General features: G+C 40.2%; 1 protein-coding gene across 2 annotated transcripts; it reads right to left on the bottom strand.

Moving 5' to 3' along the window:
- Nucleotides 1-469: 469 nt before the first annotated feature.
- CLDN23 (claudin 23) lies at nt 470-15,821 on the bottom strand. Of its 2 annotated transcripts, XR_015732324.1 has the most exons (3): nt 15,518-15,821; nt 4,938-5,226; nt 470-4,452 (listed from the first exon to the last, which is right to left on the bottom strand). XR_015732324.1 is itself a non-coding variant. In XM_034410854.2 (2 exons), the coding sequence occupies exon 2, from the start codon at nt 4,337-4,339 to the stop codon at nt 3,557-3,559; it is 783 nt and encodes a 260-aa protein (XP_034266745.2). In that variant the 5' UTR covers nt 4,340-4,452; nt 4,938-5,042; the 3' UTR covers nt 3,427-3,556. The 2 variants fall into 2 exon arrangements, 1 of the variants encoding a protein (XP_034266745.2); XM_034410854.2 differs by lacking the exon at nt 15,518-15,821 and having other exon boundaries at nt 3,427-4,452; nt 4,938-5,042.
- Nucleotides 15,822-16,359: the final 538 nt, after the last annotated feature.

Here is a 16,359-nt window from a genome sequence, read left to right as displayed (position 1 = left end):
TCTCTCTCTCTCTCTCTCTCTCCCTCCCTCCCTCCCTCCCTCCCTCCCTCCCTCCCTGTCCCTTTTTAATAGTAATTTCCTTTTTTGTATTTATTAATTTTTTTAAAAAATATCTTTATGGTTTGATTGCATGCTGCCCAGAGTCACATTTTGTGAGATGGGCAGCCATATAAATAAGATATGCACTTACATACATAAATACATCAGGATGGTGACAGGCAGAGGAAGGCATGACAACCATCTGGGGTGGCCCACCCCACTCAGGGACCCAATGTTTGTAAGAAGACCCACTCTACAGCCCTGGGTTATCATTTGGGTAACAGCAGTGTTTCTCAAATAGCTACTCGAAAGATTTTCTTTGTCCTCTTTTTAAATGGGAGCAGAGTATACTCCTGTTAACTCAGGATGCAATCATCATATGTTAATTGACATCACAGATGTACATTGGAGGAGGCAGAGACTTCAAAAGTGGTTTTCAAACTGAAATTTTAATATAAAAGAGGGGAGAAAAGTATATAAACAAGTGAAGAATAATCAGTTAAAACTACTGAATTTTAATTACATTTAAATGTAAACAAAATGAAATCACATTACCTAGGGAGTGGAACCCCTCCTGTACCACTCAAAAATCACTTTTTGAAATTTCAGTTTTGAAAAAGACTCACAGCTCCAAATTCAGCAGGGATTAATCAAACTTCTGGTAGGTTGGTTAGTTAAGCAAGTATTTAAAACAAATGGAAAAGACAGACATGGCATCCCCTAAGAGCCTATGTTTGTTGGTCCCATTATTGTTAAGATTTAAATACACTGTGGAATGGTTTAAATTGAGTTCAGAAATATATTTCAATAATGAAAGACTAAAAACCCAATAAAACCAAACACCAGATCTTTAGGCTAAAAATAAGCCTGTCTCCTTAAAAAATTAAGGAGAAAAAATTGTTTCAGATCAAACACAAAACATAAAAATACAAGTAAAAGAATCAATAAGGAAAGAAATTCACAAGACTTAAGGGCTACATGTATAAATATGGCCACTCTGTCAAATGCAATCCGTACCTTGCATAATTTAGCTGCCCTTGATTTTAGAGGTGGTTATTATTATACTTGGGTTTAATTTTCAGGAAAAAAAATATAATACCTTCAGCAGCATTTCATCCATATATACCAAATCTTTCAGCTCACTGTATTGTAGTATAATATAGCCGAAAGTTGCCCATTATTGCATGAACAGATTAAAAACTAATACAAGTTGGTATTTATATAAATCTTGAAAATACTTCAGGATGTAATTAAGCTTCATTGGTAACTTACTCTGCAGAACGTATCATTTTAGTAAGCTAGCGTTCTTCCAAATTCTTAGCTTTATTATGGGGGGGAAACCTGACTAAAATAATCTTACAGCAGAAATAAATTGCCTAATAGCTTTGCAAAAAACCCACCTCTATTTGTTCAAACATTTTTCTCAGAAATCACCATTACTGTTCATGTAATCCAAACTGTATCATTACACAATGATTCCATTTCAATGTTTGTTTGTCTTTTGGGTGTTCAGACCTTAATTTGTGGCATACTGTTATAGGATGTTGTTGTTATGTTTCCCCCACCCCCCAATGATGGGTTCCTGTGCCTTTAATTAGAAGCTACTCATTTGTAAATGTAAATGTTTTAGCATGATTTGTTTGGTGTGGCAGGACAATCTGTGATATTGGCCCCTTATTACATTCCTTATTAAAATAATATTTTCCCTTGTCATAAACAGAAAACATGAAGGCAAGCAGTAATTTAACTGCTTTTCCCATCAAGGCAATAGACACTGACCAAATTCATTTTAACACTGCAGGCACAATATCTGAAGAAAAATGGAAGAACCCCTGTGGAGGAGACAATCTAGATTCTAGAAACATCCTGGCCATGAGGAGAAGAACACTGAGTAATTCAAAACCTATCAGAACTGGGCCACACCAGTTAGTAGCCCCTAGCTGAACCTGGCTGATGTCAAGAAGGTTGTGCAAAATTGGATTTGATTAGTATTAGAATGAGAGATCACCAAGAAATCTCAAGAGTACAATTTAGATTGGGAAAATGAAACACACACACACACACACACACACACACACTTCTAAAGAAGACAATCACAATCCACCTGCCTTATAGTCAAGGAAATCACATGTTCATGAAATTATCAAGAGTTGAGCTCAGCTCAAGGGAATGGCCCCATTACTCTATTCTAAATGTTGCACATACAGCAGAATGCGAGACTGTGCAGAAAAGCTCTCGGTGATGTTTCCATCTACTAGTTTTCATTCAATCTGGGGTAAGGGAAATTGCTTTCCAAATGTTATTGAAAAGGAAAGAGATGAAATTCTCATGGTGGAATGGGATACCCTTGCACTTTTTTTTAGTGGAGTGGTGGCAAAGGAACGTGCAGCTGTGCTATCCTTTACTATTCCATCTTCTCAGGAGAAGACTGCACAACTGCTGGTTCTCACACTGAATCCCAGAATAAAGCATTATGAAGGAACCCCTCCCTTTGGGCTTTTTTTTTTTTTACATTGGGGAGGGTGGAGAGACTTTTAAAAAATAAAGAAAGAGATTTCCCCCAAACTCTATTGGCCGGACAATAAAGCAGGCTCAAAACACCATCAAGAAAGAACTTTCCAACTACCTGAAATATGAGAAAAATTGAAACCTCTCTTTGAGGTGGGGGACGGGGGAACTGCGGACAGAACCTTTTGATAAATTGCAAGGCATGTTTTGGCACAGCCTTTAGCAGAAAGTCTTAAGAGAAAATTACCTGCATTCAAGTATATCTACATACAGTATATAAACTTCTCTGTGCAATTGACTGTGATTTCCCTTCTTTACATGAATGTATACCCATCCAAACAAATATGGATATGTTTCCCTTGCAGGTTTCCCTCCGTGTCTGAATAATTAAGGAAGAGGATTATAGCCTTGTATGAAAAGTTACACGGAATCTCTGCTAAGGCTCCCTTCAGCTTTTCATCTAACAGTAAAAAAAGCAAATGCTTAAGAGCTCTTAGTAACACCGCTGTTAAAGCAGTTTTTAATACCCAGCAGGACAATCCTATGCATGGCTGGTCAGCAGTAAGTTTTTGAGCATAAGAGGTTTCTGCTCAGTTCTGTGTGTATTGCAGGCAGTTTAAATTTCTGTTTAGACCTTTTTCAATATTTTTTTTTTAAATCCTGCTTTTATTTACTAACCAGGTGGCTCATTTGAGAGGATCCTTAGCCCACTTCATCTCCAAACTCCTAACAATACAGGCCCCGGTCAAGGGCACAATTCATTCCATTTAAACCTTTTTTGTGTGCAGTGACTATAATATATGTTGCCTAAGCAGTATGCCAGCATCCTGAGAAAATACAGAAATCACGTACTGCTCCAGAGTCTCAGTGGTTCTTTCATCGATTCATTTGTCAAGAGGGAAGAAGAAATGTTAAATTGGTAAGAGGACTTTCCTGGATGGACATTTCATAGTAAATACCAAGAATTTTCCTCCTTGCTTTGGCTTTGTGTGTATTCGCAAGTTTAAGGCTAAACATCTGTGTCACAGGGAAGTTTGCTCTCATTCCTGCTCTTATTCCAGGTCCTTCTCTCCCCTTCCAGCACATCCAGAGAATTACTGTAGGATCTGGGCATGGGATTCCGGGATTGCCTGGGAACTGCTGTGCTGCTGATGGGGGCAGAGATGGCTCCAGCATTTGGCAGACTCTGCTGGTTGCGGTTTGCATACCTGGAATTCCTGGTGCTTTTCTTCAATCTCAACTCTTTGCAGCATTGGCCAAAGCTAAAAGTCAGAGAGATGCCTCCGATAATTTCCAGACAGCTCCCTAAGTATCCAAGAACCAAGCAGTAGGCCACCCTCATGGTAGTGGATGGAGGAGAAGGTAAATCATACAATTCGTAATTGTACCATGAAACTGCAATCAAACTCAGCAAGCCGGAAACAAAGAGCACCAGGCCGCCTAGCCCCGCAAGCAAATAGTGGGGCATTTCCTGCCAACATCGCACGCCCAAGGAAGTCACAATCAGCCCCACGACTGTGACTGCCAGAGAAGAGGGCATGAGCCCTCTGGCCACTTGCACTGGCAGCTCTTTAAAGTAACCCAAAGTGTCTTCGATGTTGCATTCGTTTGTGTGGTCACTGATCCGCTCGTTGCAAATATCCCAGATCCCTTGGTGCTGAATCAGATCTCTTGACATGTCAAGGAATCCAGTCACATCTCTCCAGCTGGGGGCCAGTGTGCTTGTCAGGTTCAAAACAAGGCCACAGGGACCAAGCACAATGCCCACAATCATGGGGGTTGGAGTCCGCATGCTGCTGATCAAGCGATCAAGCCCGAGAAGCTGTTACGGGAACCAGAAGTGGTTTCACCTTCTAGGTTGACCTGCCTAGATAAGATTCCCTGCTAGGCATCTGTTGGTGATCTCTGCTGAAAAAAGATTCTGGATTAGGGTTCAAGAAATCCGGCCAGTCAGGATTCAGGTTCTCCACATACAAGCCCCACATTTACTGCAGAATTCCCTTAAGCTTCCTACTCTGCCAGTAAAAGAAACTGGAGCAAACAGTTGGGTTGCTCTATTTCTCACTTTGCTAAAACCCAGCACAATTTATGAAACATTTTCTTAATTTTAAATTCTGTCTCCCTTCCCAGGTAAAGGGAACATTTTCCTCTCTCCCCCTGTAATCAGGAGCAGCTCCAAAATACGGCACAGTTTTGCTTCTCTTGAGTGCCAAGAGTGCCCCCTTCTAAAGTGCAATTTTGCAGGGACCCTCCCAACAAGGAAGGTCAACGGCAGCCTGAGGGTCTTTTTCTTCCTGTTCAAGTTTAAAGATGGTTTGAGGATACCCCTCCTGAAATCCTGAAGCTCCCCCCTGTCTTGGAATCAGACATCAAAGAGAGCAACCATTTACCTGTCTGCTTGCTCAGTCCTACTGCAGGCACACCTGTGACGTCCATTGTCTCCCTTCCTCTGTGTACCCAGGTAAACGCACTCAGCTACTTCGACCGAAACTTCTTTGTATACAGAGAAACTGAATGCTGCTGTCACCAAACTCGTTCTATGTTGTATTTTACAGGCAAGAAGGGAGGGGAGGAGAAGGAAAACAGAAGTGGAACCAGGAAGGCTTTGTACCAGGTGTTGCCAAGTTGGTGACTTCAGGAAGGTGGAGTTTGCTAGAGAAGAACATCACACCTGCTTCTCTGTGTGGAAGATACATAGTGATTTTTTTATTCTCCTGAGTAAAGGTCAGCTCTCATTGCTCAGGCTACACAGCCCATCTAAACAATCACCAATCTAAAGCAGCATTGCTTGTGTAAGTATTTGAAAAGATAAGCATGCAGGGCAGTTCAGATTGTACTAATGCCCTGAAAGGGAGAGGTGAAACTGAGCGAGGGCTGCTCCTGAAACTGCCAAGGGAGAATAATTGTCGAAAGTGGGATGGGGAAGAGATAAGCGTTTTAAGGAACTGATTCAACCATTCTTTTGCCACTTTTTAAGAACCCTTTTGTGCACTACAGCTTTGGTATATTTTTAATTCCTTCTCACTCTCATTCCCCCTGTCTTGATTTACCAACTTGCTGGCTAACCAATATAGCGGGAAGTTAAAGAGCAGCTTCCTAAGCAGATGCTGGGAGATACTCAAATTAAACGTGTTTCAGCTATTGATTTCTGCACACTAGACAGGAACGTGTTTCCTTATGTCTTACCTGCTTGTTTAACAATCTTTGGGAGGCCTTTATAGCACGTTGATTGTTTTTCTCAGTGGCAAATACACCTAGTTGTATCCCTTGAGTAAATCATTGTTCAAAAAACCAATTCTGATGCTGGCAAGGAGCCTGGGTTGCTCTCCTGGGAATGTGCTGTAATAAGGGTCGGAGTGGTGGGGGAGGGAAATTGATTGACTATTGGACAGTATTGCCATACTTCAGAAAACAAAGCAGAGGCAGAATGGTACAACAGAGACTGGTACAAACCAGATTGAGAAAATCTTTAGTGTGAAGAATCTGCATATACTTTCTAGATTGGAGAATATGTTTCCTTTTTCCCAACATAAGCCGGATCACAGCAAAGCCTTTTGAGTTGAGCTCAGCCCTTGGTGACTTCGTGAGTCCTACATGAGACTTTGTGTAGGTTTTGTTTTGGCAACAGTACAGAGATGACCTGCCTTTACCTTCTCCCTGGATGGTTTTGACTTTCCCAGTCTAGCCTACAACCCAGCATTTCATGATGAATGACTCCCATCTAAATACTAATTAGGTCTGCCCTTGCTTAGGGCCTCTAGATCAGCCAGATGCTGCCACTTACCTAGCACAAGCCTCCGTACTGAAGGCTGTCATTGGTACTATTCTGCCCGGTTGCTGAGACTCAAACCCAGGGGTGAAATGCTCCCGGTTCAGACCGGTAGCGATGGAAACGGGTGGTTCAGAGAACCGGTAGCAAAAATCCCTGCCCCCTCCCCCATGCCAAGCTGAGCCGCGTGATCATCAGAGGCTTTTTAAAAACTTTTAAAAGCATTTTTTCTTTGGCCGAAAAAATGCTTTTAAAAGTTTAAGAAAAAAAAAGTTGGCCATGCCCAGCCAGTCACATTAACCACACCCTACCAAGCCACACCCACAAAACCGGTAGTAACAAATTTTACATTTCACCACTGTTCAAACCGTTGCTAATTTATCCCAATGGGGGTCTTTGTCTGCTAACAGCAATGTGATAAGCAAAAATTAAACACAAACATCATTTCCATCTCTTTCATTTCTTTCGCCAAAAAGAAAAACAGAGTCTACTATTAATTGCCTGGGACTGCCAGTCGAGTTATAATCTAAAATAATTCTATTTTATGTTTTAATCTACATTAAATAAAACTGTCTGTATAATAATAATAATTCTGTTTCCAAAGATTAATTGGTAGGAACAATACATTGGGGTAGATAGTAGCATTTGTTGACAATTATGGCAAATGCTTTGAACACTGGAAATGGCCTCTAAATACTAAGTTGCTAAGCTTATGTGTGTTTATTTTATACTGCTCCATCTATATCATATTAAACACTTGCATGTATATAATATTTGGAAGAAATGTGTAAAGTTGGATTGAAATCACCCATAATTAATTATGTGGAAAAACCCCTGTAGAAAGTTACCACCCACCCCTCTCCTAGAAGAGTGAAATCTTTTGAGAAATATTTAAAAAGGCAAAATATTATATTTCCCTGGATGAGAAATGGAGAAAAATGTTCTTGGAAAGCATATTTCCCCCACCTTCCTTAATAGCCGTTAGCAGATGTCAGCACTTAAGAGATAAAGAGATAGCTAGCTCTATTCATAAGCAAATACCCTCACCCAAGATCCAACAAAGGTAGGATTAGCCCTCAGCCATATTAAGAGTTGCCCAACACCCTTTCAGAAGACAAGCCCCTTCATTGCATCATCGCAGTTGCACCACCCCCAGCAAACTTCAACCAAACTTAGCTCAGACACATTCCTGGGATTTGTACATGGCCCCATGGGAATCTGACAACAGCCAATAGAATACATGTTCTTGCACAGGAACAGGAAGCTCAAGTGCAAAGCCCAAGAGAAGATATAAATACCTCCCACTCTCAACTCCATGTGGTCAGCTGCCCAGAACCACCCATGTGGTTCTGCTTCATCATTAAACCATCTTTCCAATCAGCCTCCACGTTTCCAGTGTCTTTATCCCAGCGTGGAACTGAACCAGATGGATATTTTTTTTCCAACACCCCAAATACTTCATATTTCTATCATGGTCAGAAGCAGATTAAACCCATTGAGATGAAAAATCATCCCATCTCTCCTTGCCTTAACTTTGGCTAAATGCCTCCGTTTCATTCATTCATCTCCTGACTTCTTGTCTTCCATCAGTGGTGACAGACGATGAGCTTTCAACATCTCTATTCATTCTTTTTGCTACAGGAAAGAAATTCAAAACCATTTCGGATTAATGGTTGCAGTGCTGTATTTTGGGGAGGGGGCATGTATAAATAAGGATTATGGTGGATAATGTGGCTTCCTGACACAAAGCCTTTTTTTTTTTTTTGCTTCTTAAGTTTCTGTACTAGTCAGCAGAGGGCAGCAACTGCTGGTAAATAAACAAGGGTGTGGTTGGGCAGTAAGGGAAAGGACAAGAAATAGTTTGGGCCAAGTCATCAGGCAAGTATAAACACTGCCCCTGCTTTTCCTTTCCATAGTCACAAGTGCTGTTCAGTTTGGTATTTCTACACCTGGAATGTGTACTTGTTGCTAAAGATCAGAGCAACCGATTAGAAAGTAGCATGCTTGTGCAGGAAAATTTTATTTTTCAAGCAAATACTTGTAATATTGACTTTCTTCGTAAATGCAAACCTATTCCTTACCACGTATTCCCACCTTCTCCAGGTATGTATGTGCGTGTGTGTGTGTATTTGTGAGGCAATGTATGCACTACAGATTGTAATAACGGGTTTCTGCTTATGATTAGGTACTTGCCGGTCCCCCAATGCAGAGGTGGGTTTCAGCAGGTTCTGACCAGTTCTGGAGAACTGGTAGCGGAAATTTTGAGTAGTTCGGAGAACCGGTAGTAAAAATTCTGAATGGCCCTGCCCCCATCTATTCTCTGCCTCCCAAATCCCAGCTGATTGGGAGGAAATGGGGATTTTGAAGTAACCTTCCCCTGGAGTGGGGTGGGAATGGAGATTTTACAGTATCCTTCCCCTGCCATGCCCACCAAGCCACGCCCACCAAGCCATGCCACACCCACCAAGCCATACCCACAGAACTGGTAGTAAAAAAATTTGAAACCCCCCACTGCCCCAATGCTCTATGTGGAATTTCAGATGTCTTTGTATGTGTGTATATACAGTAGTACTGACTCTATAGAAAAAAGCATACATAACATTATGAAAATAGAATTAGAGACAAAAGCTTATTTTCCCAACTCTTAACTAGATACATTTTGACTCCACCACCACCTAGTGGTTAAATTGTGTAATGTTTCTGTATCCACACAACCCACAGCCTCCCACTGCAGTAGTGTTTGCCGACCTTGGTGTGGTCTTCAACACCCAGAATTTCCCAACCAGCATGTGCAATTTTATTTATTTATTAAATTTGTTTGTTGCTCATCTCACTATCCAAGGTTACTATGGGCTCTAATACTCAAATTCCCCAGCCAGCATATGCAAATGCAAATGGTATTATCATATAGATGTCTATGTGCTGCTAGAGGTCAATGAAACAGAGATTACAGCCACATCACAACCATATTTCAGTTATGATCAATCTGTTTCCTTATGCCCGATAAAGACGTATTCTTCTGTTCCTCATCTTAGAAAGGAAATCCAAAAGAAGAAAAAGAAATTAGAAAATGCATCCACTCTCATCAGGGGTGGGTCTAAATTTGTTTACTACCAGTTCTGTGTGTGTGGCTTATTTTGTGGGCGTGGTTTGATGGTCATGTGACAATTCTTTAGGATTTAGCAGAGGTACTGGTCTACCAGGCTTTTAACTGCTTGCAGAGCTGTGCCAGTCTACCCATTTGTTTTTGGAGGCACCAGTCTACCCATTTGTTTTTGGAGGCACCGGTCTACCCATTTGTTTTTCGAGCGCACCAGTCTACCCATTTGTTTTTCGAGCGCACCAGTCTACCCATTTGTTTTTCGAGCGCACTGGTCTACCACCACACTGCCTTTTAACACTGATCAGCTGTACGGCAGCCCTTTGAAGCCCCGCGGCAAGAGTTTAAACAGTTTTTTAAACTCTTTTAAAAAGTTTTTAAAAACTTTTTTTTAAAGTTTATGTTTAAAGTTTTAAGTTTTAAAGTTTAAAGTTTTAAAGTTTAAAGTTTTATGTTAGTGTGGTGTGATTATATATAATAATGTCGGGGGGGACGGGAGGGTGGGAACAAAGGGAACTGGTTCGGTGATGTCATATCGTCACCACTACCGGCTTGGCCGAACCGGGCCGAACTGGGAGGAACCCACCACTGACTCTCATTGTAGAAATGTATCATTGAATTAAAACAAAAACTGCAATCCCTGTTGGGTTCCCTTGTGCGACACTTTCTTAAATAACTAGTTTTTTTCCAACCTATTGTGTTTAATTTTTTATTGGTATCGCAGATTACATTAGCCATCCTGTTTTGACTAAGTCACACATTGTTTGGTTCGCTGTCCTAAAGGCTGTGACTTAAATCATGGCAAATAAATAACTAAACGGCTTAGGGCAAAATGTGACCGGAATCAAGGCCTAAACATGCATTCAAGGAATGCCTTCTGAAACCCTTCAAGAGTATCAAGTATGGCACAGAGCTATATATCAAGTGTTCCTCTTCATGGCTTTTATAGTCTTAAGGAGTATGTTTTCCTACTGTCTCCTACAACAGTCAACTGGATGCCCCTTCCTAGGATGTGTGTGTCGCCTGTCATATTCTGAGGAAATGCAAAGGCAGCAAAAATAAATAAATAAATAAAACTGCAGAAGGCAGCATTCAATTTGTAAAAACTTTCAGGTTGGTTTGGTTTTAAATAGCAACTCTCTGCTTTGAACTGGAGCATCTTGAACAAGGGGAGAAATCTCGGGAACTAAAAGGGGTTGAGTCTCAGCATGGCTGCAATTTGTTCATCTCTTAATGTTTTATTATGTGATTGTCTGTGCAACCTTGTCTTCTAGACTTGCTTTCCATTATTGCTCTGGGAGAAAGAGAAGAGAAACAATTGGATCACTTACTCATTACTTTGGATATTTCACATTGTGAACAAAATGTGACCCAAGAGAAAAACCAACACTTATTAACAATCAAAAGATGGGTTTACAGAACTCCTTGTCTTGCTGGAAGGTTTCTGGGAAAACTGAATCAATTATACATTAATTTAAAAACAACAACACTACATTGCTTGGCTTCTAAAATTGATGACAAATCACACAGGTCCACTTTTTCTTTTCATAGAATTTGGGTCATTTTAGTGCAGAACTTCTATTGTCCAGAGGCATCAAATACCCACAATCTCGTGTTCTGTTTTGGAACATGAGAATTAAATGTAAAAGTTTAGCAGCAGTAGAGAGATTTCATCTTCTGTTCATTCATTTAATTCTTTTTCACAGAGAAGTATCTTTCTGCTCTCTAAGTCTGCTCTCATATTTGAACGTTTTGGTCTGCTTTTTTAAAAAAATTCCCCCACAAATGAAGCCTTGCCATTGTCTTGGTTCGTGAACATCTTCATTCTCTGTAACTCTGAAACTTAAAGGATGAGTTGAAAATGGTAATTCAAGTTTAACAGGCATTAATGCCAAGAGAATCTATGAGGATGTCCAAACATGATCTGACAGTTATCCTATGTTAGACCATAATTCTTTTTGTCATTTATTCAGTGAAACGTTTTGATAGGCTGCAGCAAAACCCCTATGGCTTGTTGATGATATTCATTAAATTAAATGTTCAGTGATTACCAGCAATATCAATCAAATTCTCTAATTCTGGTGCCAAGAAACTTGAGTGGGAATCAAGCCAAGATAATTTGTGTTTACAATCATGGAATTAACTTGAGGATGGATAGAAGGAAGGGAATGAATGTTGAGTGTCTTGATCTTGATTGATTAAAGCAGAGGGTTGGACTAGAAGACCTCCAAGGCCCTTTTCCAAATCTGTTATTCTGTTATTTTGATTTCCTAGGCTCAGGGAAACCAGGAATCTTCTGGCCATTGAGAAAAACATCAGTAACAGCTCCTCTTTAGCCTGAGTCTGTGAACCCCCTTCCCAATTTATGACATTTTAAGGCTGTCCAGCTAGAAGCAAGAGGATATGATCCTGAGTGGGGGCAAACAGTTCGAATTCATTTTGAGTTTTATATTCAGATCAGATAACAGGTGATCAAAGAGTTACAAGTATTTTAGTAACCCTCTCTCCAACCCCAAGTATTACAAGCAAATTAGCTTATCAGTTCCTATAAAATCTTCCTTGCTCTTTCCCTCCCTCTCTCTTTTCTGGCTTTCCACTTTTCAAAGTCCCAGGAATCCAAGGGCTCGTGTGCAACCTCATCATCCCCTTTAATTATTGGCAGTGATGGTATTTTGAAACTCTTTTGAACTCTTGGAGTTCTTGGAATCTTGCAAATCATGGAATTCTTTCCCAAGAAATCCTCCCTCTCTCCCCCCCACCTCTCTCTGTCTTGTTTCTCAGATATGGCTCCATTTCTGTTATCATGTACTGACCAACAGTTCCAGTTTGGCCAGGACTGCCTCATTTCAGGATGCAGATCTGATACAGAAGCATATCTTGATCAATCTTGAAACTTCGGGGTCACTACATCCATCTTCTCTATGCTATGATAAGACACACAGATACCCTTTTAAAAGAAAAACAAAACTTAGCTTTCCCTCTTAAATCACAATACGAGAAGAGCAGGAGTGGGTTCTACTTACCTGTACTACCGGTTCGCATCGTGCCCGCACGCGCATGCGCAGATCAACTTTGATGATGTCCAGGTCAGTGGGCGGAGCCTCCCGCCGGTTCTAACTGGGGGCAACCCACCACTGGAGAAGAGGAAAACCAGCCATTTGGTTTGAATGGCCCATGCAGTTGATTCCTCCCCTCTCTCTCAAGGAAAACATAGGGGGAAATGATTGGCTGAGAAGCGGTTTGCCCTACAGGACAGTGGGAGTGGCAATGATAAAAGAGCCAATTTGGTCTCCTGGTGAAGGCACCAGGCTAGAAAGCAGGCAGCTCTGAGTTCTAATCCTTCTTAGGCATGAAAGCCTGCAATTTTAACTCAGTCACTCTCTCTCAGCCCAGTGCACTTCACAGGATTGTTGTTATGGATAAAAATAGGAGGAGGAAGTACAGGTAGTCCTAAACTTACAACCACAATTGAGCCCAAAATTTGTATTGTTAAATGAGACATTTGTTAAGTGAATTTTGCCCCATTTTATGACATTTTTTGCCAGAGTTGTTAAGTGAATCTCTGCAGATGATAAAATTAATAACCTGGTTGTTAAGTGAATCTGGCTTTCCGACTGACTTTGCTTGTCAGAAGGTCGCAAAAGGTGATCGATCACATGACTCTGGGATGTTGCAACAGTCATAAATATGAACCAGTTGCCAAGCATCTGAATTTTGATCCCATGATCATGGGGATGCTGCAAAGGTTGTAACTGTAAAAATCAGACATAAGTTATTTTTTTCAGTGCCGTTAATTCTGAACGGTCACTAAGTGAACTGTTGTAAATCGAGGACTATCTGTATTAGTATGTTGACTGCATTGATTATTTATAAAAGTAATAAAGGCAGGTATAAATAAATAAAAGGCATGAATGAGCAAAACGTACAACATAGGTTTTTCACATTGTGTTCTAGAGAACTTGATGGGGTTCCAGAGACATTAAGGGCATAGATATGGATATACAGACAGATGTAGATGATGATAGATAGATAGATAGATAGATAGATAGATAGATAGATAGATAGATAGATAAATAGACAGGTAGATAAATAGACAGACAGACAGACAGATAGATAGATATAGATGGGAAAAAGGAAGAAAGAAAGAAAGAAAGAAAGAAAGAAGGAAGGAAGGAAGGAAGGAAGGAAGGAAAGAAAGAAAGAAAGAAAAAGAAAGAAAGAAAGAAAGAAAGAAAGAAAAAAAAGAAAAAAAGAAAGAGAAAAGTTAACTCTGAACACAGCCAATTTTCTATCATTAGAATTTTGCCTCTTGGCTGGGGACTTCTTTTTAAACTACCGTAACTGGTTCTATTGCCTGGAAATATTTGAAAACTCTTGCTGTTGAGTATGGATGGATAGTTATAAGCAAAAGAAGATTCCCTGAATGCATCTCTTGAAACCAGCAATCTAAAAAAATAAATAAATCAGTATTCCATTTTATGTAATTGATGGATGAAGCCTGCTTACATAAGACTCATTTATTATTTATTCTTGTATTGGGCAAGAAATAGATATACCATTTTCTTTTAATAATTAAAGTGTATGTCAAATGAAACCACAATAGAACTTTTATGACTTCATATGTAAAATAAAATTTTTATGGGAGGAGCTGAATCCAATAAATCACAAAAACATATTTAAGAGCTTGCTTGTTTCTATATACTGTAATTTGTGAACTCTCTACAAGTCAGCTATTCTCATTCATCAAAGTCGGGAAAAATCAAAAGAAAAGTTTCTTAGCCTTTGAAACAGCTTCTCTGGAAATGCTGCAGTCTGCAAAACACTTGGCTTGCTGAAAGTTGCTATTGACCCCCTCCTTCCTCTCCCTCCGTTGTAATTCTGTCTTTTCCTTTAAAAGACAGTGGGTTAAGAGAGAGAGAGAGAGAGAGAGAGAGAGAGAGAGAGAGAGAGAGAGAGAGAGAGAGAGAGAGAGATCTGGGGTTTCCAAACTTGGCAACTTTAAGACTTCAGCTCCCAGAATTCTTCAGCCAGCCATTCTCCTTTAAAAGGCAGGAGGTTAAGTGAAAGAGAAAGACCACTCGGGTTTCTTACAAAGGTCTAGACCAGGGGTCTCAACTCCCAGAATTCCCCAGCCAGCATGCTCTAGAGCAGGGGTCTCCAACCTTGGCAACTTTAAGCCTCGTGGACTTCAACTCCCAGAATTCCTCAGCCAGGAAAGCTCTAGAGGCCCCTGCTCTAGAGTCTAGACTCGATACTACTTTGTGTTTGGCAGAGATGTGCATCAAACTGGTAAGCCTATTGAAAGGGGGTGTGTGTGAGGAAGGCACTCCATGGCAATGCTTCCTCAAGATCCCACTTGTCCAAAAGAACATTTTATTCCACTGTCTACAGAAATGTAAACCCAAGCAACCATGTCATGAAACTATATACAGATCTTCATTTCTGCAGAGACCGGCAGATTTATAAAGCTATCCATGAATATGTGCTTTCTCTAAATCACATAACTTTTCAATGTCCCAGCATAGATTCATAACATAAAAAGAGGCATATAAGAGAAAATAAGGAAGTTGTGCCTTCAAGTCAATCTTCACTCCTGGTAACTGGAATAGACTGATGTTTTCTTGGAAAATTTTCAGGAGTAGTTTGCCATTCCTGCTTCCTGGGGTGAGAAAGAAGGACTGGCCCAAAGCCAACCAGCTACTTTCATTCCAAAGCTACAACTAGAACTCACCGTTTCTAGTTTTGTACCCTAAACCACTGCACCCAACTGACTGTAGAGATCATAATGGGTTAGACAGATTTAAGAACATGTAAAAAGTTTAAACTATACTGAAGCATTCAGTGTACTTGACCAGTCCATACAACCTAATGACTCTCTGCAGAATGACTGTTTCAGCATTAGTTGACTGGTAGATTGAGCTGCAGTATAATTTGCCATTTGTTGTGGGTGAAAGTCTCAAAGTAAAGCAATAGGAAATATGAATGAGGAGGCATAACAGCTAGGTATTATCCCACAAGGAATTAGTGCAAAGTTCCTGTTATTTTTAAAAAAATGCTTTTCATTAAGTACAAACTGCAACTGACAGGGGTAACAAACTTACCTGCATATTTGTAACTTTGGGGATTCCAAGGGTTCAAAATTAGGAGCCATTTTCTTGTTAGCCCTTCAGTATAGGATGATGGAAACATTGCAGGCTGTTTGAAAAAATACCCCCGATTCAGGTTTCAGCTTTGAGAATTGTGTGGCTTGGGATCTCAGCAATACCTCTGGAAGGATAGGCAATCCTCCAATGGGATTTTTTACAAAAGAAATGAACTGGTGGGAAATTGGATGGCCCCGGCTGTGCATGCCATTGAGCACATCTGCAGCTGAATTTGAGGCAAAGGCTCTTTCCTTTGATCTACATACTTTTCTGGTAAATCTCTGTTATCATTTGGGGAGGGGGGAAGGGCCAAAAGAAAAGAACTTTTCAAAGGAAACATTTCATTTTGTAATGAACCAGTCAGGAGGTCTTCCAACCTGCTGTAGCTTGCTGGATAATCATGCCTTGCAAACTTGAAAGGAACCTAAATATCTGAGATAGAATTGGTATTTCATAACTCACTCACTAATGAGGAACAAAATTTAGAAAGCAGGAGATCTAAATATGCAATCTGGAACCTGAAAGAATAAATTAGCAGATACATTCAAGTATTCAGTTTATAAACAACATGCTCTGATTTTGTGTGAATTATATATATATCCTTATTTGAGAAGTTTAAATAAATTTGCTTAGGTGGGAAACTTTGATTCACAGAATCTTATCATGATAAAACCACCAAGACCCCAAAGATAGACAAAGAATGCTTTGTAGAATAGGTTGCATCGCAGCTGCTCAACAGCTGCATCTTGATAATTATCTGAAATTCTCCAGTTACATATTAAAATGTGGAAATTTATTGC

Source organism: Pantherophis guttatus, chromosome 2 (assembly GCF_059756535.1).
Source record: "Pantherophis guttatus breed Tessera chromosome 2, ASM5975653v1, whole genome shotgun sequence".
NCBI classification, from domain to species: Eukaryota; Metazoa; Chordata; class Lepidosauria; order Squamata; family Colubridae; genus Pantherophis; species Pantherophis guttatus.
Note: the sequence above shows the minus strand (reverse complement) of the source record. Positions and strands in the feature narration are given on the sequence as shown.

Coding starts and splice junctions, on each gene's coding strand:
- CLDN23 (XM_034410854.2), bottom strand. CDS start 4,339: ATGCGGACTCCAACCCCCATGATTGTGGGCATTGTGCTTGGTCCCTGT.